The sequence below is a fragment of the Delphinus delphis genome, chromosome 9 (genome assembly GCF_949987515.2).
Source record: "Delphinus delphis chromosome 9, mDelDel1.2, whole genome shotgun sequence".
NCBI classification, from domain to species: Eukaryota; Metazoa; Chordata; class Mammalia; order Artiodactyla; family Delphinidae; genus Delphinus; species Delphinus delphis.
Genome location: NC_082691.1, coordinates 75,392,603 through 75,418,473, shown reverse-complemented (window position 1 = coordinate 75,418,473; position 25,871 = coordinate 75,392,603). Strand labels below are relative to the sequence as shown.

Here is a 25,871-nt window from a genome sequence, read left to right as displayed (position 1 = left end):
CGTTGCACAGGCTGCATCATACCTTCAGATTCCAGCTGTTTGAGTTGCTGTGAGGTGCAGAGGAAGTAGCCTCTCAATAGAATAAAAGCCGCTATCACTGGCACTGTAGCTAGGAAGATGTAGGGTTGTAAAACTGAGACTACCGCCATAGCCCCAATCACAATTAATAACAACTGTGGGATCAAAGAAAATACACTGGTAAGTAAATAGTTCCGTGTTGCAAAGTGGACAAGGTATGTTAGCAACATCTTTCTAAATAGGGTCTTCACACTCTGTTCTATTCTTAATACGGGGCAGGTACCTTCATACTGGGAAGGCAGCCACCTCAAAGTACGTTTTTCATAAGTTCTATCAAAATTCCAAAAATTGTTTAGGTTGCTCATAATAATATTTTGAAGTTTAGAAAACACGGTATTCTTGCATCTTAGTATATACTCACTTCCTATACACTTTAAAGTGCTGTATGACAAATAAATTTTAAATGAACATAATTTTTTTCTAGCCTGGGCTTCTTTTAAAACAAACTTTATATTTTAAAATAATTTTAGTATGAATATGAAATTTTAGGATTTATTTTGTTCAGACAATTTCTGAAAATTGGGCATTCATCTTGGAGCCTTTTGAGTCAGAAAAATCTGGTAGGCTTGGTCATCTAGGCAAGCTACTTAATTTCTCCAAACCTAGTTGATTAACATTTAAGATTAAAAAAAAAAGTATACTTAATAAATTTCACTCCCCTTCCTGTTTTTGTTACTGTTCCTTAAAACAATCGAAGATGACCTAGAGGCTCAAAAAAAAAGAAAAAAGAAGATTTTGGGGGTATGGCTGATTTAATTTGAAATTAGACCACTTTTCTCTCATATATTATCAAATGAATTTTGTGTTTCAGTCAAGCCCATTCATTAGAGACATATCTTCACATTATCCACCCTCAAAACTGGATCCTTGTGGGCAGTCTCAGAAACAAGTTAACCATATTGGTGTTCTTCAGATCAAGTTCAATGCTTAAATTCTATATTTCCAAAGGACACTATATCCATACATATTAAAAAAAATCTGCTAACATTTGTTCCACAATACCCCATGTGAATAAAGCATAAATAAAGTAACTGTCACAACAAGGGTTGAAAAATAAACCTATCATAACATCTATCTGATAATCACTGAGCCAGTTGTCTACCAACCGCCATGGGTGACATATGTACTTTGTACAACCAATGTACTTTGTACAACACATGTACAACCGATACAGAAATACAGAACATTTTGGTAGATGAAAACATGAATAAGCATGTAACTAAGATCTGCATAAATCTTCTTTGAATGGGTTGTTATGTTCATCTAAAGCTTCGGATGATCATATCTCAATGATACTTTTCTAGGGAAAATGCCTCTAAGGTGTCCATCATCAAATTCTACAATAAGCCGTTCACTCATTTTCTTTCAACAAATACTCAGATAAATACAGTGCCAAACACTGGACTAAGTACATATGATGACTCAATAATCTAAAGAAAGTCTTCTCTATTCTGTTCTTGCCCTACAAGTTCCACCAGTACAATGAGAAAGCCTCAAACGCCCCAGTTACTACATGACAAGACTTCATCAATGGCGAAGGACTCAGTTTTTTAACTGAGGGTATTTATTTCTCAGAAATAGGATCTTTTGAAAAAAAGAGAAAAATTAACTTCCAAGCATTATTTACTAGGAAATACAATTTAATTTAAATGGGCCACCATATTAAATACCAGTATGTCTGAAACACAAATGCTATTGCATTGGCAACATGGAAACGTTCAGCTATTCCATTAGAATCAGGGTTTTTTTTTGTTTGCTGTTGACAGTTGTGAACGGCACTGTGTTCATTTGTCTTGTGCTATTTTTACCATGTAATTCCAATCTGGAGCTGTTGGATTATAACAATGGGTGGGGAAAGTGATCATTATTTTTTCTTTGTTTGTTTTTTCTTTTTTTTTAACATCTTTATTGGAGTATAATTGCTTTACAATGGTGTGTTAGTTTCTGCTTTATAACAAAGTGAATCAGTTATACATATACATATGTCCCCATATCTCTTCCCTCTTGCGTCTCTCTCCCTACCACCCTCCCTATCCCACCCCTCTAGGTGGTCACAAATTACCAAGCCGATCTCCCTGTGCTATGCGGCTGCTTCCCACTAGCTATCTGTTTTAGGTTTGGTAGTGTATATATGTCCGTGCCACTCTCTCACTTTGTCCCAGCTTACCCTTCCCCCTCCCCGTATCCTCAAATCCATTCTCTAGTAGGTCTGTGTCTTTATTCCTGTCTTGCCCCTAGGTTCTTCACGACCATTTTTTTTTTTTTTAGATTCCATATATATGTGTTAGCATACGGTATTTGTTTCTCTCTTTCTGACTTAATTATTGCTGATATGGTGGAGATTCTTAGGAATGACAATAACTATTTTACAATAGAACAGGAAGAATTGTGCAGCCAACCCAACCAAGATATCACATAGGGTTTGAGAAGAATGGAGAAGGTGGGTAAACCTGGAAATGGTGAAATATTCACAAGGTAGATTTCCAGAGATTAAAATTATCCAGAATAAAGCCCAAACTGAGAAGTGGACAGTAAATCTAAGCTTTGAGGAAAATAACTCTATTTGCTTTATAAGAAGCCATCCTTAGGCATTGAGGTCAGAAGCTAATAATTTAGCACTTGTGCAAAACTAAAGGTAGTGGTTTAATATGTTTGATATTCTAATTATACAAAGAAACTTTAAATTCTGTCCTAGTTTTTAATTCACAGTGAATAAGAAACAAGTCATTTCAGACCAGGTATATTAGTGAGAGGACAACAAAATAAATAAATAGAGGGACTTCAATACAAGATGGAAATGTGAGTACAGATTCTAATTCCCATTCATCCTTACTCAAATCCTAAAATTCTAGGGGAAAACAAATCAACAGACTATAAAACCTGCAAGGCACCAGATGATAAGAATGAAGGATCACTTTGAAATCATTTAGAAGGTTAATTAATAAATTGATTGATCAATAAATAGATAATAAATACCTATTTAAAACCAGGCAATGAACACCAGATCTGGAATTTCATTCATAATTGATAGTTAGTCCTTGAGAATTTTTAAGCCAGGCATTAATGGGATTAATAGAATGAATAAGGGAAGAAAAAAGATGTAAAAGACACAGTAGAGATCAAAGTGGTGGGACTCACTGTGTATTCATATATTAGGGTAAGACAGAAAGAATCAAACAAATCTAAAGGTTTTGAGGCTGATAAGAGAAGATTTGCATATTTTAAAACACGGAGGCTTCTGTTTTGTGAAAAAAATCAGTCACTGACGCGTAGAGATAAGTAGGACGCCAGGATAGTTCTTTTTCTGTGTGGCTTCAAGTTCAAATTTGTCATGTATGGTCCACCTCCAGTATGCCCATCGGCAGCATACGACTTTAATACTGAAAGTGACCATCATCAGACTTATCTTCCTCACTTGAGAAACCTGAGACTCTTAGAGGTTAAGTATCTTGCTCAAGGTAAAATAAACAATGGTATCTGCAGAATAGAATCTGGATCTTTCATTTTCACTATACAATGTTCCAATCCAGAAAGTAAATTACCCAGAATATTATCAAATGTTAAGAACTAGAGTTAATAGAAATAACTTTTTTTTTAAAAAAGGAAATTTACAGGTGTGCCTCATTCTGTGAAAAAAATCTGTTTCTGAAATGTGACTAAAAAGAAATTTAACTAATCTGAACATAAGTATAACCAAAGGGGTTCACAATTTAAAGGACCCCTCTGATGCATTTTTTAATGAATCAAAATTAATCAGATTTTTACTGTATTTGATTGTCATGTACCATGCTTCCTTAATGTGAGACCTCCTTGTAAATAAAATAGGGAAATCAAAATAAAAAAGCCCTGCCCAATCACTTAGGAAACAACTAGTGAGCTGCAACAACATTAGAAGTTGAGCAGAAACTACTGAAATTGCCGTAAGAGGAAGGATGAGAACCATCACATGTGTCAAGACGTGTTAATTCGTAAAATAAATGTTCAAAACTGCACTCTCCCAAAGGACTTCTGAAGTAAGCCTCACACTGATTCAGAAAATACTCAGCAGACTACAAAAGTTTTTTTTTTTTAATTTTCAAGGGCTAACATTCGTGAATTCTTTTGCAATCATGTCAAGATGTCCATGTTCCAGTTTGTACCTGATTTAATAATATTACAGTTGAGACCAGTCATTTACAATCCTAGAACAAGGAAGAAATGTCCGGAAATTAAAGAAAGACATGGGAAACATTCCTTCACATGCATAAACTCACAGCAGCGGTTAAAGAATTCCAGCAGCGGCTGCTAAGTTATATCCCTAAACAGAGTAACTGAAGGAAACTCAAGATACTAAAGTTCACCTGGAACAGTTAATGTGCTTGACTGTGCCAATCATTCCAGATGAGGTAAACTGACAATCTGGTTTTTGTGCACCTGCCAATGTCAGTTGTGTATACACACAAATGTGATAGCCCGCATGTTATTCTATTTCACAGGTTCTCAGTGGCGGAGGTGGCAAACAACTCATCCTAAGATGGGCAGCATCCTGTTCCAAGTGTCTCTCCAAGGAGGTCATTGCGACTGCGTCATTTACTCTCTGAGGCTCAACCTAAGCCAGACAGTAAGCTGTTTTCAAACCTCGTTCAACAGCCAAAGTTATTAACTCAGAACACTCAAGTTCTGTCACTTATGAAGTCTTAATGCGGTATCCCCTAGGTCAACTTCATCTCCAACCCCTTCTTCCCTTCTCCACTTTCACCAGCAATCACCCCACCCCCAGGACACATGCTCAGAGTCAGGCTGCCCTGCAGGTGTCTTCAGATCTGTCACCCAGGGACAGTCCTGACTAGTCCTGAATTTTTCCTTCCTCTCTCACCTGCTTGAAAACTTACCTGTACTTCTGTCCCTGCATTATGGCCCTTACTGTGAGATTGCTAACTAGCTAATCTTTGCCAAAGTGTTCATGGATGAGACTGGTTGAAACTGTAGTCCACCAGGAAACTGACTGATCTACATTTTAACACGGGCCCTCTGGAGGTAGGTGACTTCTCTTAAATAATGATGCCAATGTCAAAAATGTCACACTTCATGGGCAGTGATTTGGGGGAAAGCGGTCTGCTATACATCTTAAATCACTCCCAAGTAGACAGCTATTATATCTAAATGAGGAATTGCCTTAGGTTTTGGTCAGGTAAACAGTTCTGACTTACTACTGAATTTACTAAATTTATGACTATTTCGAAGATTTTTTTTTAATATTGAAAAGATTTATAAATATACAGGCTTCAACTCTTAATCAGATGAAAAGTAAGCAAGAACTAATTTACTACATTTTCTAATTAGTTTTAAAAAGTGCAACAAAGCAAAGTCACTTAATATTACTTATTTTTACAAACCTGAATGAAGTCAAATATGGTAAGAGGCAGAAGATCATCCAAAACTGCTATATCTTTGGAGAATCTGTTAAGAATCCCACCTATAATGTGAAGAAAAATTCTTCAGAAACTAATAATCTTAAAAATACATATCAATATCTGATGAATTTGATAACTTTGGATCACAGCAGAAGCCTTCAGAACTCAAATACAAATGAGTACATAATCATATATATATATATATATATATATATATATATATATAATGACGTACACAATGTTAGTACAAGGATTCTAAGTTGTACAAAGATTCTAAATAACTCTGTGTTCAACTTATTGTCTCCTACTTTTAAACTTTTATAAAATACAGATTGCTGTAAGATTCAGGCAAAAACCAAGGTCTTTAATAGAGCCCTATCACAAATTATGTCAGGAATAGGCACCCATCCTACTACGACAGTCTCCCATTTACAAGCCTGAGTTTAGTAATAATTTTCTGGATATGCTCTCATCATTCCCTTATATCTGTATTTTGTAATATAGAGCCTCCGTATCCTTCAACTTCCACACCTTTCTAAAACATACCTCAGCAGAACCCGTGGCTGCTCTCAACCCCTTCCTGCCCACCATGTGGACCTCCTTTGCCATGTCCTCCTTTTCTACCCTCTTCACTGGCAATCTAAGCTTCCGTCTGTCTTCTAAATTAACAGACTCACATGTGTAAGTCTGATCACTTTTTCCTTCAGGGAAGAAAAGTTACACATGGAGTGCTAGGTGGCAGGCACAATGCTAGGCACTGAGATAACAGAGGTGAATAAGCCTTGCTCCTTGCCCTTGAGGAATACGTTGTCTAGGGGTGAATTAAACCTATAATTATAACATATTACTGTACAAACAAAGTGATATTGAATCTTATCATTTACTCCCCCCCATTTACTGCAGGATAAAGTCTAAAATTCTTAGTTTAATATTTAATACCTTCCATGATTTGGCCTTAACCTACCCTAGGTACAAGCTTCCTCTTCTCAAACATTGTTTCAAACTGGCTTATTGTTTAAATACACCTTATACTCTCCTACCTCCTTGCCTTTTCCATGTAGCTCCTCTGCCTGAAAACCCTTTCCTCTCATGTCTACATGTTAAATCTATGTCTCCTTCCTGGCCCAACTCAAATGCCTCTCCTGCAAGGAAGCATCAATTTTTGCACCAGCTCAAATTAATCCCTTCTTCCTCTGGACATACTTAATACCTTTAATACATCTTTACAGCACTTCTGTGTTGTAATAATTATATCCATGTTGTACAGTCGCTTGTATACATGTCATCTCTTTTTCCTAGACTGTAAATTTCTAGAGGTCATTGGACCATGCCACATTTATTTTGTATCACTCTGAGCCCTCGGCAAAAAGCCTTATGTAGGAAGAATTCAATTATTTTTTTATTTGTCACTATCTCCTTGCCCTTACTAATGATATTTTATTTAGCATATTTAATTAAACATATTTGTATATCTTTTCATAAATGAATCAAAAATTGAAAAAAAGTAGCGTATGGTATTTATTCTGTGTAGAAAATGAAAGTTGCTTTGGTAAAAAATAATATATATACATACATCATTCTAGTGCTTAGTATATTTCAAATGGGAAACAATAGAAAGGGAACAACAGTGGGGAACCGGCATTTATTTCATGTTGGCTATGTAACAGGCTAGTAGATGATGACTTTTTTTCATTCTCACAATGACCCTCTGAGATAATTATTCCTTTCCTCATTTTACAGATGTGGATGCAAAGTCTCAGAAGAGTAACTTGCCCATGATCATCACTCTTATGAGGACAAGCCAGACCTCAAATAATTCCCATGCTCCTTTCATTATATCTCATTGCCCATTTCTCACTGCTAGAATCCTGGGCAAATCCCCTACCTTCTCTGGATCTCAGTTTTCCCATTTAAAAAAATGAAATCATTGGATCAAGGTAATTGGGCATTCTCTTTTAGGTCTAAAATTTCTTAGCTCTAAAACAGAAGTGTGGTGATGAGTATATCCAAATGAGGCAAGGCTTTAGTGATACACAAGGGCTTAAAAGAATAAATGTAAGGAAGATCTTCTTGAATACGAACACTGAAATGTTTTACCCAGAAAAAAATGATGGATAATTCTTATCTTGAGATTTTTAGATACATATCACTCTAAAAATCTCAGTCTTGGAATTTATTCTTTCCTTTATAATCAAGTGTTCCTGTGTCTACCCCCTCTCCCTTGACTGGATTCTTCCAGGGCAAGAACTGTGCCTTATTCATCTTTTCATACCAGTCCCTGGCTTAGTGCCATAGAAAGTAAGTGTTCAACAGATTTCTGTAAGAATAAAACTTGGGAGATTCCTTATTAACCTCAGATTCTTTAAATGTGAATTTGTCTAAAGGGGGATCAATAAAATTGATTACTTTCAAAGTACCTTATTGTCCTTAGTTTTTAAAATCTTTGGTCCCTCTATTTCACTACTCTTACTTTCTGTGGCCTTAATTATTTTTGTTGAGGTATAATTGACAAAAAATTGTAAGATATTTAAAGTATACAATGTGATGATTTAATATATGTATACGTTGGGAAAGGATTCCTCTCACTGAGTTCGTTAACACATTCATCCCCTTTCATAGTTACCCTTGTGCGTGTGTGAGAGAACATTTCAGTTTTATTCTCTTAGCAAATTTCAATAATACAGGGCAGTGTTATTAATTATAGTCACCACATTATACATTAGATCTTCAGACCTTACTCATCTTATAACTGACAGCTTGTACTCTTTTACTAACCTCTATGATAGTGTCAAAAATACTTTAAAAATACATTTGGGATCCACCCAACCCATTTAAAACAACCTTGAATGAATTTATGGGATCATCTTTGAACAGTTACATGAAACTAGATTACTCTACCTCATCAAAACACTTTATTAGTAAAAGAATCTTAGAATTTTTTTGATCACTTCAAATCTTCTCCTCTTTTAAACAACAATATACATTGGCAGCAAGATGCTTAGAAGGGGGCTAGATCAAATATCTGAACAGAGAAGGACAGCTGACTCAGAAGGGCCTGCTTCTGCTGCTACAGTCCCATCAGCATCATGTCCTAACAAACTGAGCTACTCTAATTAACTGATACAGAAATATGAGGAGTGACTGTATCTGAGAGCCTATAATACCTGAGACAGGTACATGCCAGTCATAAGGAAGCTCAACAAAGGGTAGATGCCTGCATGCAAAAGCCAGTGCTACTACTAGAAAACCAACCAACTCACAGGCCCTGTTTGTGGAGGTGCAGTAGCTTCATTTTGTACACCTAGTCAAGTACCTGCTTTCAACGTGTTGAGGGTTGACATAGGGGCTTGAAGAACAGACTGTAACATTTTGTGGTGTAGTATTTTTGACACTCTGATTAGAGCATGCACCAGTGGTAAACCTCTGAAGAGTCCCAGAGCAAGCAAAGTGTCAGCTACTCCCACATAAATGTAAAAAACATAATACGAGCTGGTGTTGGTGATGATCACTGCATAACTGTTATTTGCACTCTTAGTACTATTCCCTTTGTCTTGAGGAAGTACTCTGTAAAGCAAAAGGAAATTGCTATCAGGCAACCAAACTTTCCCATTGAATTTCCAATACATGTAAATGATGCTGAATTTGAGTCTAAAGAAACACAACATATTTCATTAGCAGAGCTTATGCCTTTAACCTGAAGGACTTACTATTGCAAGAAAGTAGATTAAGTTTTTAACCACTGAAATAGATAAAATTTCAAATACTCAGAGAAAATACTAAGTGTGCAAGGTTGTTTTAAATATTGTTATTGCATTTTATGGAAACTAAGCACAACTAAATCCTTTAAAAATTGGTAAAGAGCTGCAGGAAGTGCACATGCTCACAATTTTAAACAAAAGAACTCAATTTTCCACTACAGTACTGTGGGGAAATGAAGCAGAGTGGATATTACAATAATTAATAAGACCCAAATAATCAATAGAAACAAAATACAATCCACAATAGGACATGGAATACTCACTTTGGAAGCAGCCACAACAGAACCAAAGAAGCAGCCACCTGGAATGGAACAATACACACTTGATTTTTTTTTCCAGCATCTTCTCCTATTTTTCCCACACCCACTTCTAATTCCACCATGACTAACATTGAAATATATACAATTTCATTTTCCTTTGCTTTACTTTCCTGGGTCCAGCAGCTGCAATAATTGCTCTAAGAACCACTATTTGAGGTGAGAACATGTTAAGTTAATGGAATTCCAATTTCACTGAATAAAATACTTTTCCATTTCTCTCCTTCATTCAACAGGAACTGTTCATTGAACCTCACAGGAGAGCTAATACTGCAGTTAAACACTTTAAATAATAAAGTTTGTTTCTTATGAAGAGATTACTCTCAGCCTGCTGGCAGATAATTTATCTGGTTGATGGCTATAAATAATTTCATTTGTCATACAATGATTATGAGGGGCATAACTATAAGACCAATTAATTACTGGAAAAGATGAGATATATATTCATGAAAACCAGTTAAAATCTCAAAAGTGTAAAAATTCATGGTTTTTTGGGGGGTGGTGGTGGTGGGATGAATTGGGAGATTGGGATTGACAGATATACACTAATATGTATAAAACAGATAACTAATAAGAACTTGCTGTAAACAAAATAAATAAATAAAATAAAATTCAAAATAAATAAATAAATAAATTCGTATTTTTTAAATAAAGATAAGGTGCATTCAGGTTAAAACATACACTATTGGCACTATTTGGGTTTTCTCAAGGTGGAAACTTTTGGTTGAAGAACAAATGTTCTATCCCATAACTAAACCAAAAAAGAAAAATGTTTAATAACCATGATTTTATTTTTTAGTTTCTGTGTTATTTAAATGATCTGTACTCTGTTCTATTTCAATTTGGCATTGCAGTCTCCTAAATGCTTGGGAAAACAATCTTGTGATGATACCAACACAATTATAACACCAGAAATATTTACACAATTATAAGACTGAAATTATACAATTAGCCTGATAATAACTTTAACAAAGAATCAAATAGAAAAAAAGGAGAAATTGTAAGTAAAATAATTTGAAAATGAACACAGAGTAAAAATAAATAGGGGAGAAACAAATACGCTTGGTATAAGAAATCTATCTCTTATTTCATAATCAATTTATCTTAAGTATTTAACAGTACCATATAAAAATTATGGAGAATAATTAGCATTAAGAAATTACATTATGAAGTTATATACTTTAAATAGTATATAATTTTTGGTAAATTTGCATACCAGATAGGAGTATAATAATGAAAAATCTAATAGCATCATTCTCACTTTCCTACTTTTTTTCATTATACACATAGCCTCCATGAACCATATTAATAAAAAGAAAAACCACCTTTGTTTCCTTGAAATTCAAGTGAATTCAAAATGACAAGAAACACAGCAATAATCTAGCTATTTCAAAAGTCTTTGTTCCAGTACAAATGTTTTCCTATTTCCTAAGACTAATCAAATTATTCAAGAACCTAGATAAGGGTATATTTGTGAGGGACTCTTTGGTTATTATAGTCCTTCTTTGTTCCAGTGAAAGAAGTGTCAATAATGTTGGCATTCCAACCTTCCCTGAATGTGAGTAAATCCCAGAAATAAATATTTTATAATATTTACAATAACCAAAGCAGTTGTTCAAAGACACTGGTCTAATCAGTGTAATATAAAGTTATTTCTTGGCTCTTGTGAATAGAGACCACTTGCGGAAGAGACCGCTTGTGGAACCACCAACCCAAACTACTTTTATTGACTGGAACAAAAACATTTCCAAGGACTTGACATAATGACTTTAATGAAAATGTCTGGGGCATATAGAAACAATTAAGCAAGCAAGTTCTAACATTTAATTTCCAAAATGTTTGAGGTTGGGCTTCCCTGGTGGCGCAGTGGTTGAGAATCTGCCTGCTAATGCAGGGGACACGGGCTCGAGCCCTGGTCTGGGAGGATCCCACATCCCGCGGAGCGACTAGGTCCATGAGCCACAACTACTGAGCCTGCACGTCTCGAGCCTGTGCTCCGTAACAAGAGAGTCCGCGATAGTGAGAGGCCCGCGCACCGTGATGAAGAGTGGACCCCGCTTGCCACAACTAGAGAAAGCCCTCGCACAGAAACCAAAACCCAACACAGCAAAAATTAATTAATTAATTAATAAACTCCTACCCCCAACATCTTCTTTAAAAAAAAAAATGTTTGAGGTTATAAAGTTCATACAGTTTGTGATAGAGTGACAGTACTGAAAGATTAGAGGAAAAGCAAAAAGGTCATTATTTTCAGCTCTTTCAGGGTTTTAAACATCATTCCATATCACATAGAAAATGGTCCCGTCTAGATCAGCACTGTCCAAGAGAAATTTCTACAAAAATAGAAATGTTCAATATCTGTACTGTTCAGTATCATTGCCACTTAATACACATGGCACTTGATCACTTGAAATGTGGCCATTGTGGGTGACTGAGGAACTGAATTTTACATTGTGTTTCATTTAAAATAATTTCATTTAATTTACGTGGTCATACATGGCTGGTGGGCGGCTACTCTACCGGACAGTGCATGAATAGACTAAAACTGTTAGTTAGATAGCGGTGTAGCCAGAGTATTTATTATATACCCATGCTAAGTACCAGGAGTCTGATGATGGTGTCCTCTAAGGATAGATCCCTGAACAGTCAACGTGATGATTCACGAACGTTGCAAATGACCCCAAATGAAAAAGAAGTAGCCAGTATTTAGAAGCTAGGTCACAATTTAACTTATATAGATAATTTGTCTCTATGATTTAAAAAATAATGGCATGTCGGGGATAGAATATACAGCATATACATACGGAAAGAGAAATTAAGTGCCTCTTTCTGAAAGGCTTATTTGCTAAATGAACTAGTAAACATCTTCGGACACGTGATAGATGAAGGTTGAGCATCTATAGAGTAAAACACCAACAGTATGATTTCAAAAATAAGATGTAATGGAGAACTACAGCAAGAATATATTCAAGACTTAGGAGGAACCCTACCATGACATAACCTGGCTAGGTACAAGTTTGATACTCACAACGAAAGAAAATAGGCGTGAAAAGAGAAGAAAGCTGCCAAGGCCAGGTACAGAAAAGGTTCAAAAATGTGAATACAACCACGTGAGGTATAACGGTCCAATATTCTATCATGAAGAACTTTAATAAACTACAAAGAAGACACTCCTATATACTTCACTGTGGAATATCTTCAGAGGCCTTTAAATATGACTTAGCGGTTCTAAACACTCTGGATGCTGAGCCTAGTTAATAACAGCAATCCCTTCCTGTCATAACAGATGTTCTGGCCTCCCTTCGTGTCTCCATCCAATCCATTTTCCATATAGCAGACAGAGTGATCTTTTTTAAAGCATAAAAAAATCATATCATACCCTGAATGAAGCCTTTCAAAGGCTTCCTGTTGCATTTAAAATAAAACCCAAACTCTTTACTTCAGCCAATGGTTCTGCAAACCTGTTTCTGGCCTGCTTTTCCAATGTCACCACGTGACATGCCACTCACTTCTCTCTCCCACTGTTCCAATTGTGCTGGCCTCCTCTCAGTTTCCATAATTTACCAAACTTTTCCAAGACCTTTGCATTTGCCCCAGTTTCTGCATGTCTGAGTCCTTCTTATCTTTCGGGTATGAATGAAATGTCATTTCGTCAGGAAGCCTTCCCTGTCTACCCTCCTTTGCCCAGCTTTATATTAGCCCTTATTATAATATAAGTACCTTATATTAATAAGGCTAATATAAGTGCCTTATATTAATAAGGCACTTATTACACTCTGTGATTATTTCCATCAAAATGTATTTATCCTCTGTTCTCTTTCCTATTATAGCCTTAGTGTCTAAAACAACGCCCAGTAAACAGTAGGCATTCGGTAAATCTGTACTTAATAAATAAAGGAAGGGATAAATAAGAGTATACTTAAATAAAAAATACAGGGACTTCCCTGGTGGCATGATGGTTGGGACTCTGCACTCCCAATGGGGGGGGGGCCTGGGTTCAATCCCTGGTCAGGGAACTAGATTCCACGTGCATGCCACATCTAAGAGTTCGCCTGCCACAACTAAGACCCAGCGCAGCCAAATAAATAATAAATAAATTTTTTAAAATAAAAAATACCAATGTCAACAGACAGAAATTATATACTAATCACATAGAAAACATTTAAAAAAGCATAACATATCATGATATGTTATGTAGGATAAAGATAAAGAACCGGAACCAATTCATTCTATAAGTTCTGTACAAATGCAGAATTCAGAGCTCTTCCCAAGTCACACAAGGAGATCTGTGTGTAAATGACTACCATTTATATAGTATTGGCATTTTGAGTTTTCACCAAGGAGCACAGTATTACGAATGCTCTGCTAACATAAGTACATTAGTGTATTCTATCTGTACACTCTGTTTTGTACTTCATGGTATACACAGCATATAGAATTATGTCTGACATACTGAAAGAACTAAAAAGTACGTGTTGAATTAGTAAGTGGCTGAATGAATGACAGGCAGTAATAGTAAAGTGACACCTTGTTATGACTTAATCGCAGATTTCAATGCTTTGCAGGTTAAATCACGCCCTAAAACATAGACACTTGCTAAGCAATGCTGCCTTAAAAGTATTACTATCAATAAAGGTATAACTATCATTAAGGTATTATGGGAGCATATATTGTGTATACTAATAACGTAAAGCCACCTAGTGATTCCTCATTAGCAAACAGAAGGGAAATCATAAGGGAATAGTATATAGCAGTTCTCTGACACTTTTCTTAAAACTCTCAGGAATAAAAGGACGAAACTGGATCTTTAGATACTCCAGGCAACAATAATACCCTCTGGTTGTTGTAAAAGTAAGGAGGAAACTGCCTCCTACTGTATAATTTGCGTTTCTTCTCTATCTAGTCAATGCTGTACTGCCAAGTTAGAGCACTAGAGAGACCAACATAATAGAAATTTAAAAGCCTATATCCCTGGTGCTAATATCTAAGAACTTAACAGAAGATATTGTTCTATGGTAAAGAAAACAGTATAAAAATATAAGCTAGACTGACACCTTTATCAAAATGACACTCTAATGATAATTGGTAACAAACTGAGTAGACCAAACTAATTTTTTCAGTTTAGCACTTTGAAGAAATAAAAAAGTTATTACTTTCATACTCTAAAAGGGAAGTTTATTGAACCTACTCTATAAAATTATAAGATCTAGATTGAAGTGGCCCCTATGAAAACTAAAAATGGGTACATCACTTCCACAAAGGAAGAAATGTATCTTAACTTTTCTTTAGGTTCTCTGATCATGTTGAGTATGAGGCTCTAAATAAAGTTTAAAAGACCTAAACTATCTTCCTGGATTAGCACTGGTACCATGATGCAAAGCACATATGAGATATTTCAATGGTAATGAGAAGAGGCACATTGGTATTAAGAAAGGAGCTTAGTCTAAAAGTAAAATTATGTAAATTTTGATTCAAAGATGTGACAGAATTGTGAACATCTGAATGATTTGTTTAGCTGTATAACGGTGCACATGATGAAAACAATTACTCTTTTTCTACTATCACCAAGTTTTTGTTATTCAAAATTCTGAGAACCAGTCAATTGGCAATGCCTTCAGGATATTGGGCCAAAAAAGGCTCATAATTTTTTATATTATTTCTTGCCTAGAAAATGACATTACTGGTTATTTTGTCCATTAAAAAGAAAAGTTTTTGCAATAATTGTGAGAGCTCAACTAATAATGGGAAGTTATACAACATTTACATCCTCTGTTGTAGTTTGGTTTCTAGCCTAAAGACAAAGGACCACTGTCTTCTTGAGTAAGTGAGCTAATAATATTGTACACATGTTCAGTGGCTCAACGCTCAGTCTCTAATTAATTAACTATACACTGCGTTGAAAGGCATGTAAGTTCAGCTCTACAGCTCTACATGGGACAAGGGTCCTGTAAGTGAACATAAATCACCACCACATTCAGATAGGACCATTTTTTCTCATAAAACTAAACTGAAGACAGTCAAGTAATGTTGATCTTTCAATGAAGAGGTTCAAATCATTAACAATGACAAAGGGCTGGTTTGAGATTAACTGTGGCACAAGACTGAGTTTCATTCGCATTAATGTTGGTCATTTGGCATGACTGGCAGAGATTAATGAGGTAAATTAAAAATACATTTCAACGTAATTTTCATTACCTCATGTGAGAGTCTCAAGTTACTCAACCCCATAGTTTTGTTAAACTGTAAAAGGAATTATTGAAATTTTTACTATATCTCTGTCATGGACTTGTTCACCTCAAACTAACTTGAGCTTTATAATGATGATAGACATTAAGGATATTAGTAAGAATAGCAATTAGCATTGCTCATCATATGCCAAGCCCTACAGTAAGTGCTTTATAATCATGATATCTCTTAACCCACAAAAATGACCTTTGAAATTGGTACTATTACAACCTCCATTTTATAGATGAGGAAACTGAGGCTCAGAGAGGTTAACTAACTTGTTCAGTGTCATAGTGTTAAAAACACAGAATTAGAATTCACAGCCAGATCAGTCTGAGTCCAGAGGTGGCGCTATGCAATACCGCATCTCACATTCAGCCTCCATTTGTTTTATTAATTTAAAATAGTAGTAGAGCAAAAGAAGTGATATCATCAAAACTCAAAGATCAAATGGAAACCAACACTTTATAGGTGAAGTGGTATGTACAACTTTTGGTACATACCTTTAATATTTTACACTACTTTATTTGGTCAAGGAGGAGTGATAATATTTTATGTGGACTTCTTAACTGAGGTTAGAAGCAGCCTAATAAGACAACGGTGTAGTTTTAAGTTTGGGTTTCAGGTATGTATATAATTATACACCCTCAGGAGAGGCAGTACTTCACCTGGGTCATTTCTCCCCCTGAAGGCAGCCTGGGCCTTTATGTTGGATTCAGGCTGTATATTAGGACACATGCAGCAGTATCCTCTGAGATAAATATCTAGAGTAGTCATTCACAGGCTGAATCCAATCCACAGATATGTTTTTTTGTACCCACGTAGTGTTCATTTGTTTGTTTTGCTTTAACCAACTACCCACACTTAAAAATGAGAAATTATTACAGAAAAAATCTGTAGTTTCATCTTATGTTGAAAAATAGGAAGGTTTAGTGAAACTGATCCCAAAACCCCTCATGGGAAGTCCTTGGCTGGTGTTGAGTTACGACTGCCCCCATTCGACAACTGGAGGGCAAATATTCTCCATCCAGCCCCCAAGCCACTTCACCACTAGACATCCTCTGCCAAGCCTCTTTTCTCATTTAAGTGGCTGCTCCTGACCTAGAGAATAACCTCATTCACCAACCAGCTTCAGAAACCTCTTACCTTAATGCAGAACTGAACCTGTGACCTACTGCCCCCCTCTTTTATTTTAACCTGGTGATGTGAAGGAGAGCAGCATGGTAAAGAGACCATGATGGTGGCATTGAAGACAAAAGAATTCTGTAAGCAAATGGGTGATTTGAATCTCTGAAAGGCTTATTTAAAATGATTTCTAAGCCACTAATATATATTTATTTTATTTTGTGAGGAAATAGTCTTTTAAAGGTGGTGATTCATCACTGGCATATTTAATAATGCAATATCTAGAGTCAAATGAATTTAATATTTAGTACAGAATAATTTTCATTGTTTAAATTCGATTCATATAAAGACATTCTACTTTGAGGTTTTGAATGTCTCAAAAACTCTTCATATAGAAGATATGTGCTTAAGTATATTTTATATGCTATGTATGAAGTAATAAAATATCAGTAGAAGAACTATACATATCATTATATGATATAAAATTTCATATATACACTTACATTTATGCATATATATACATTTATACATGTGTGTATATATATATATATATATATATATATATATATATATCCTTCCAAACTATTCCTAATTTAACTTTAAATCACATTAATATTTAATAACAGAAAATTCTTACCTCAGCCAGAAAAATGACTAAGCACCAAATTAGCACAAAAAGTAAGCTCTTGCGGACAGTAATATATCGAAGGTATGTGTTCCATGTAGTCACTGCTGGTATGTTCTCCACATCATCAAAAAAGCACTCCTGAAAAAAAGAATCATAGTTATTACAATGTGACAATACAGGTTCACACCAGCACTGTGGTTTTATTTTGAATGTGTGGAAATAAAGGAATATTACTATTTGAAACTAAGTGAATTTCAACAAATATAAACCATTATGAATGACACATGTGATGTCACTCCACAGCCAATATAATGTCCACTGGAGCAACATAGCTTTTTGAAAAATGAGAAACACTGCGATTCTTCAAACTCTGAATGTAATATTGCTGATAAAACGACTGTATTGTTTTTGAACAATTTTACCATTTTAATGCTTAACAGTGTCACACATTTTATCAAATAAATGGTACCAGCAAACTGAAGCTTCCCAGAACCGTCCTTGACTTAACTTTGAGAGCTATAGTTCAATAATTTGAAAGAGAGAAAATCCAGATATTTCAAAGGGAAAGGATAGTTTTGTTTCTTATAAAGTCAACAAAATTCACAGAAGAAGCACTAGAACATCAAAGAAAGGGTCCTAGGAAATTGGAATATGACACACTGGTTAGATGTAAAAATTTTCGAAGTCAAGTAAACCTGGATTTGAATCTGGACTCTCTCATTGACTTCCTAGGAGCTGCTTGAATTCAGGCAGCTGAACTTCTCTAAAATTTAGTTTCCTTCTCTATAAATGAGGATAATGAGAGGATCTTCTAAGAATATGCTCATGGCACTAGAAGCAATCAATAAATACTATTATCAGTCAAAGTGATCATTCTTTACAATTAAACTTATAGAATCAGGTTTGAGAAATTCATTCAGATTGGTATTAAAACCATACAGATAAATTATCTTTTAGGAAATCTTTTTTAAGATTATAGAAACACTGAAAGTATGTATTTTAGAGATCATCTATTCTGTTCCCTCATTTTACAAAGAAAGAAACTTTGGCCCAGAGACATTAAATGACATGTGACTTGCCAAAGGTCACACTACTCGTAATTGATCTACGCTATTAAACATATCAATTTATTACAACACTGTTTCATCCAAGGCACTTAAGGAATTTTTCTAGTTTTAAAAAAAACCCTCCTCTTTTCTATTGCCTCCTATTTTAAAAATAAAAGCATTTTATTCTTTAGAACTTAATATAAAAGACTTTCTACCTGAACGTTGGCACTAGTATATGTTGAATTTCACATACCTTCTTTAAAAGAAACCTGCCCAGAAATCCTACGTATAATGAAATTTAAATGATAAAAAAGCTCACATTAACTAAATTCAGGCAAGACTGAGGTATAAGCCAGAATGTTAGTCCTGTTGAGAGACTAGATGTTTATATACCTTATAGAGGCTACCTGCATACAGAAACATTTCTTTGTCTCTCAATAACTGAAGCTATTATTTGTTTATATATTTGTTTTCACTCCACCTCTTCCCACAGAGGTTTTAGGAGGGTAATGAAACAGATTTATAATAATTCATAATTTTTCTCATTAACAATAATGATTATCACTGCTTAGTAAAGGACTCAATATTAGTCCTTGCTTTGACTTACAATACATCTTACAGTAAGAGACATCACAAAAGGAAATAGTTGATTCTTTCACATTTCGAAGTTGCTTACATAATTTACATACTTTGGACTTTGGGAATCTTAAAAATAAACCTCATCCTAAACTCAAATTTGAGTAAATTTTGCTACATAGTATGTATTACATCCCACTTTTTGTGGCCAAAAGAGAAAAAAGAAAGGAAAACACAGAAACACCACACTGATTACTTATACACACCCTTAAATCTTCTTCATTAATTTCTTCACTTATTTCAAAGCCAGTATCTTCAGATAACCGTCTTGAATATATATCTATTTCAGTTAAATTCGCCTGAGGGGCCAGTGACATTTTTCGTGTGGATGTCGCTGTCTTTCGGTGAATGCTTTGACCTTGGTTCACCGAGGAGCGGGTCATAAGGTTCAGGACTGACTGCCTCCTTCGTCCCTGAAATGTGGGACCAGCATCGATCATGTTGCTCCGAGGCAGGATAGCCTCTCCCAGTTCAGAACCGGAAACTAAGGATAGTCTTCTCTCTGAAGGCTCAACAGAATCGTCTTCGATGCCATTCATTTGTAATGGAGTCTTCTGTACAAATGAAAATTTCCTCATAGAGCTGATTGAATTGAGAATGGAGTTCTTCCTTTTTTCACCAAACTCTCCAGTCTGTTTAAAAGATTGCTTTTTCGTCTCATTCCAGGACACAGAAGTATCTCCTTCTAGTGAGAAACGCCGTAAAGTCTCAGTTATGATTGAATTTCTTCGTTCTGCAGTAAACTGGTCAAAAGTGTCATATCCCATGAGCTTTGAGCTGAAGTCGGGCCGTTGATTTTGTAATTCAGAAAATGTCCCATAAAAATAGCTGCTACCTTCATGTAAAATTAATATTTTGTCAGCTTTCTTTAAATGTTCCATTTTAGAAGTGACCAAAATCCTAGTTTTGTTAGCCATCAATTTACAGACACAGCTTTAAGAATATAAAAATATATAAATATTAATTTAATAAACAATTTATTACAATAGTATATATATTGCATTTTAACATTTTATTAACCTATTCTTGTATAAAACCTCTACCATACAATGTTATTATTATACTTAAGTAAATATTCAATAGTAACTAATTTGCACTTCTTGAATTATTATGACATGAAATACTGTATTATTGAATTATTATAGTATGCTACATTATAAAGTTGAGTGTTAACAGACCTAGAATGAAATTAAATATCTGATATTAAATAAACATTTGACTTTGAATGAACTGGTTACCCTCTGGGTCATGGCTGATTCATCTAGAAAATAAGGGAATCGTTAGATGACCTTTAAGATTCCTTAGGGTTTATATTTCTACATGTCTTCTAAAATGTCAGAGCTTTCTTGTTCTTTAAACTTTCTACTCATTTCCTTTTATATTTTAAGTTGACCACCAATTTTGTCCTCAAGAGCTTATATTAAGACTAATTTTATTTGTTAAAAACACAACAACAGGGCTTCCCTGGTGGCGCAGTGGTTGAGAGTCCACCTGCCGATGCAGGGGACACGGATTCGTGCCCCGGTCAGGGAAGATCCTACATGCCGCGGAGCGGCTGGGCCCGTGAGCCGTGGCCGCTGAGCCTGCGTGTCTGGAGCCTGTGCTCCGCAATGGGAGAGGCCACAACAGTGAGAGGCCCGCGTACCACAAAAAAACCCACAAAAAACAAAAAACACAATAACAATAACAAACCTGAGAATTGGATAATACATTTGACCGTCCTCCAACAAAACTTCCCTCTAAGTCTAGAAGTAAATCCTGACTAGAACCATCTGAGACCAATTTCTTTTTGGCATTAAAACATTTTATATTATATATTGATAGAAAGAGGCATCATTCTAGTCTATACTCTAACATACTAACATAACTAGCAAAGTTTATATTGGTAAGAAGGTACTTATAGTTACAGGATTATAAAAATAGTATCATAGGTATTAAATTTTGCTAAATTCTAGGAAAGGTGCTTCTAGGAAAAATATGGCCATTTTATACACACACAATCTACATCCTTATTGATTAAAATGAATCATGATAATTCTCTTAATAAACTACTTTATAGTCTATGAAATTATTTTGAAACCTTAAAATCAAGTTATATAACTAACTGTTCCTGGTAGGAACTTCACATACGTTGAGCCCTAATGGGAGCTCCAATGAAATGTATACCCTGAGCTTTGTGTGACTGACGAGAAGGTTCTGAAGGAGGTATTGAGGTAGATGAATAGTCTGAGCATTCACCTATATTAAAACATTAAAACCTTCAGTTTCTTTGGTTCCTTAAGAAGTTTACTACCTAAGGAGGAGATAAAATAAAATACTAACACGAAAAAAGTGAATAAAAAGTTTAAGTATAATAATCAATTAAAATAATATAAGCTATGTCACAAGACAATAATACTATAAAAACCTACATAAATAGTGATTGTTAAAGTAATAATGGGAAAAATTGGTTCAGCATAAGGTGGACAGAAAAGTGGACGTGATCTTTAATGTTGACCATAGAGGGAAGATCAGATTTGAGTAAGTGGCTACATTACATTCTGCCATTCTGAGTCACAATGGTGGACATATTTCTCAAGCAGTAATATGCAGCCTATGGTGGTATAGTTGTTCCTTCTTGTCCTTTAGCATGAATAAGTTATTCAAAGAACATACCTTTCAAATATTTCTTTCTCTGTTAACACATCTAGGTATCCAAAGGGAGAGTCTAATAGGTACAAATCAGCATCTCTGTATACTGCTCTAAAAAGAAAATGGAAATGAAATTGGATTCCTTCAATATTTCCCATGTCTTTTGGTATGGATTATTTTAAGTGAAGAACAAAAAGATAAGTCATATGTGATTTTTATGGCTTTTCACAATACTCCAAAAACTGCTGAAGTGGTTTTGCTAAATATAAGTGACATACACTTGAAGTTACAAAAGTTACAAACTGAATCACACCATACCTACAATTTTAAATATTACCTCAAAAAAGAAAAAGAAAACCTTTTAACAGTAGTATCTATTTACAGCCAAGCACTATGCCACATGCTGGGAATACAATCGTAAAAATTACACAAGTTCTGCCCTCAAAGGTCTTGCATTTTGGTGGGAAACAAAGAAGAATAGACTGTTTCAAACCTGTAAAATGTCAGAGACAGCAATTAAATTGCAGCACTTATGTGAAATTATTTTTTAAATATTTTTTCAGTGTTGACTGTTACCAACAAATTGATAGCAGTGTTGTTACGGCTGTATGATTGACATTGCTCTTCGCTCCTTATAGTCTTAGTTTCTGGACCATACTCATAAAAATGCCACACAAGTGAAGGATGAAAAATTTGCAATGAAAATGTATACCCATATTATTTCATATTATAAAATTTCAGAAAATTTTACTATTTTCTAAGTTAAAAAATAAAATTTTATGAGCAAGTAAAATCTTCATTAAGTTGATCTTAGGACAGTAATAAGATGAAGATATGGTCCCATATGAACGGAAGTGAGGCAATTTCTTCATAACATTTAAATTTTTTCAGCTGTGGTTGTTAGTACCCTATACCTGTGCCAGTCACATAGCATTCAGTGTTTACGTATAATTCTGTAAAAAAGGAAACTGTGTTTAGTCAGCAGGTAACTGAGAGAAGTAATAATAATAATAATTAAAAAACAGAACTGACAAAAAGTCAAAGTAAAATCTAGAAGAACCTTTGCAGTGTAAATTATTTCTGAAGATAACACGTAAGAACTAGATAAAAGTCCCCCATCTAAATGTACCCTCGAGGGCTTTCTTCCCTTACTCAGCTCTTCTCTCTATCTACACATCTATGACCACGGTTTCTCAAGAGATCAGAAATAACATATTCACCATCCCCAAATGGACAATACATGACACATTCAGATCAGAAGAGCAATAAACAATTATTTTCTTTAATGCCTCAAACTGTGTGCATTTTATAATAAAACTGCATCTTCAACTGGTAAATACAAACTCAATTCTATTCTGAATGCCTGAAGCCATAGAGCATATCCTACCTAAATTTGAAATGAAATGTTTAAGACAAGTCTTACTTTGGCTCACAGATTAATCAACTTTCAGTTATTTAGAAAATATTATTTTGTCTGTGAATTATCCATATCTATTGATTTATTACTTGACCTTGTAATCCCAAGATCAAGGTGTGGTTTAATGTAGAGTCAAGACGACCTGGTTCAAATTGTAACCCTAGAATTTCCCGGTATGGATTTTGGCAAGTTAAGATCTAACCTCCTCATTTATCTCTTTATCTCTTCTATAAGTTGGGGAGAACAATCCTTTTTTGGCAGAGTGATATGGGGATTAAGTAAAATTACACATGTACTCATGCACACCCAACCCAGAATAGTACTAGGCAACTGTAGGTGCTCAGTGAGTTAGTTTCCTGTCCCAGCTTTTGAAAGCACAAGAAAGTAAGGGAAAGAAGCCAAAATATCAATAAGTCAAGGTGATTTCTTGCTAACAACTTCGGCAACACAGTAAGAAGAATCTTGTTCAAATAAAACTGGAGTAACATTTGCCATACCACATCACCAATAATTTTTTAAACTGAGAGTTACAATTTAACCGCAAAGGTTTCTTCTTGACACAAATTAACTATATATATATATATATATATATATATATATATATATATATACACACTTCCCTTTGACACTTCAAAATGCTTAGGCCAAGAATGTCTCCACCGAGGGACCACCATAGCCCCCACTATATTAGATGTGCTTGTCCTATTTATTTTTCTTTAAAGATTACAGACTTTAAGCTAAGTGACATCATTTGCCCTGCTATCTCTGTCATGAGATTAATTAGTTAGGTTGAAAATTTTGAAAATTTATGTTTATTGAAACCAAGTAGCATAAACAGAAGCCTAGAGCAGGTGTGTACATTTTGGGATGGGGCGAGCAAGGAACTGTATGAAGGACTAAATAAAAATTTACATCTTCTCTTTCCTGGGCTAGGCAGAGTGCCAGGGTTTTCCATTTGTAGTAAATCATATCATGAGGCAAACAAACACATACACCAACATAAAGGTATGCATTTTTAAAAAGCCATCAGCTTTATCAGACATGAACACTCTATCATTAACTATAATTCTTAAAGGTTATTCTTAACCTGCTACCTATAAGATCCTGGGCATTTTTCAATTCCAGAAACAGAATATAAAGAAATGGAGAATCATCTATAATTTTTTACATGCATGATATTTACAACAAATGCTCACTGGACCAATAATCAGATATTCACCTTGCTAAAGAAATTCTTGCTTGCTGACCTCCACTCAATGTGATTCCACCATCTCCAAGAACTATGTTGTCTTTCTCTGCAAATTTGGAGATGTCCTATTATCAAAAATAGACAGAGAGGAATTGTCAGTATGTTGGATCTGAATTTGAAAGGTACATTTTCCTTCAAATGCAATCGTATATCAGACTTCTGATTTAACCACAGCAGAAATTGTGAACACCGCATCTCAGTTATTTTAAATGCATTTCAATTGCTCAAAACATTGTTGAAATTTTATAAAGAAAACTTTAATTTTTCAAATGTTATTTATAATTAAATAAGAATTGGAAAATATCAGAAAGTAAAGCTTATGCATATTTATGATACGTAAAGATGTGTGTATATCATCCATTGGCCATTTTACAAACCCAAGTGCTATTAATGTGCTAAAGTGCACTTCCTTTCAATTTCAATTCACTCCTTTAAAAGGAAATCCCCAAAGATGAATAAACCTCCTAATAAGAGAAACTAAAAGAATACCATTTACAGCTCCCTGCAGTATCTAAGCATATTCAGTGACCAGGGGTACAAGGCATCTCTTTTCCACACTTCTCTCACTTACCCACCCAAACAACACAGCCTTCTCCCTCATCCATCCTCCCACCTCATTCTTATGTCCTCTCCCCATCCGCTCTGTCTCTCCTGTCACCTCCCTGCCACACGTGTCCTGTCATCCCTTCTCCAGTTAATGAACTCTGTGGCAACAACCATGCTAGACATTGTGAAAGATTAGAATTTATAAGAAACAGTCCTCAAATTGCAGTCATTGTAAGTCTAACTTGGAAAATAAGCCATAATCCTGGAGAAAGCTAAAAAACATCCGAAAGAATGAATTAACCATTTTAAGATAATCAAACAACATGCAATTAATTGGCAAATTAATTGTTCAGAATATAGAAGTATTGTAAAGTAAGTAGAAAATGCTATAGTGCTTTCTGGAATAGGTGAGGTTTCCCCTGAGACTTGAGAATGTGACGAGTTAGATGGATAGGATTCTCTCTTTAATTCAAAACAAGTTCTTTGCCTTTTCTTTTCTCAACCCCATACATCTTCTCTTTTCTTTTGTTACCACCTTCTTCTCTCTCCCTCTATTAAAAATACTCTTCCACTCTATTCCTCCTTTTGCTTTCACAATCTAGAAGCAGTACATCCGCTCTCCTTGAACTGACATGAACATTACCTGTATTTAAATTGCCAAAATGGTTACTTATATTGTCCATTTGTTTTTGTTATCCACCATATGAAAGTCAAATAGAACTTCATACACAAAACTGTAAACTCACAAAGCTGGTAAATTAGTACATGATCATTTGTATTAAAAGCTAGTTGGCAGCTCCTGTAGGCTTAGAACCATGC

At 35.0% G+C, this 25,871-nt stretch overlaps 1 protein-coding gene across 1 annotated transcript in view; it reads right to left on the bottom strand.

Annotated features, from left to right (window-relative positions):
- The window catches only part of CFTR (CF transmembrane conductance regulator), a 196,137-nt gene that overhangs the window by 59,046 nt on the left and 111,220 nt on the right, over positions 1-25,871 (bottom strand). Inside the window, exons 12-19 of the mRNA XM_060020786.1 lie at positions 24,477-24,571; positions 21,865-21,951; positions 19,416-20,142; positions 17,534-17,662; positions 9,493-9,530; positions 8,785-9,035; positions 5,454-5,533; positions 23-173 (exon numbers count right to left, since the gene is read on the bottom strand). Of these exons, the coding sequence (XP_059876769.1) occupies positions 23-173; positions 5,454-5,533; positions 8,785-9,035; positions 9,493-9,530; positions 17,534-17,662; positions 19,416-20,142; positions 21,865-21,951; positions 24,477-24,571 (1,558 nt within the window). The remainder of the gene's footprint in view (positions 1-22; positions 174-5,453; positions 5,534-8,784; positions 9,036-9,492; positions 9,531-17,533; positions 17,663-19,415; positions 20,143-21,864; positions 21,952-24,476; positions 24,572-25,871) is intronic.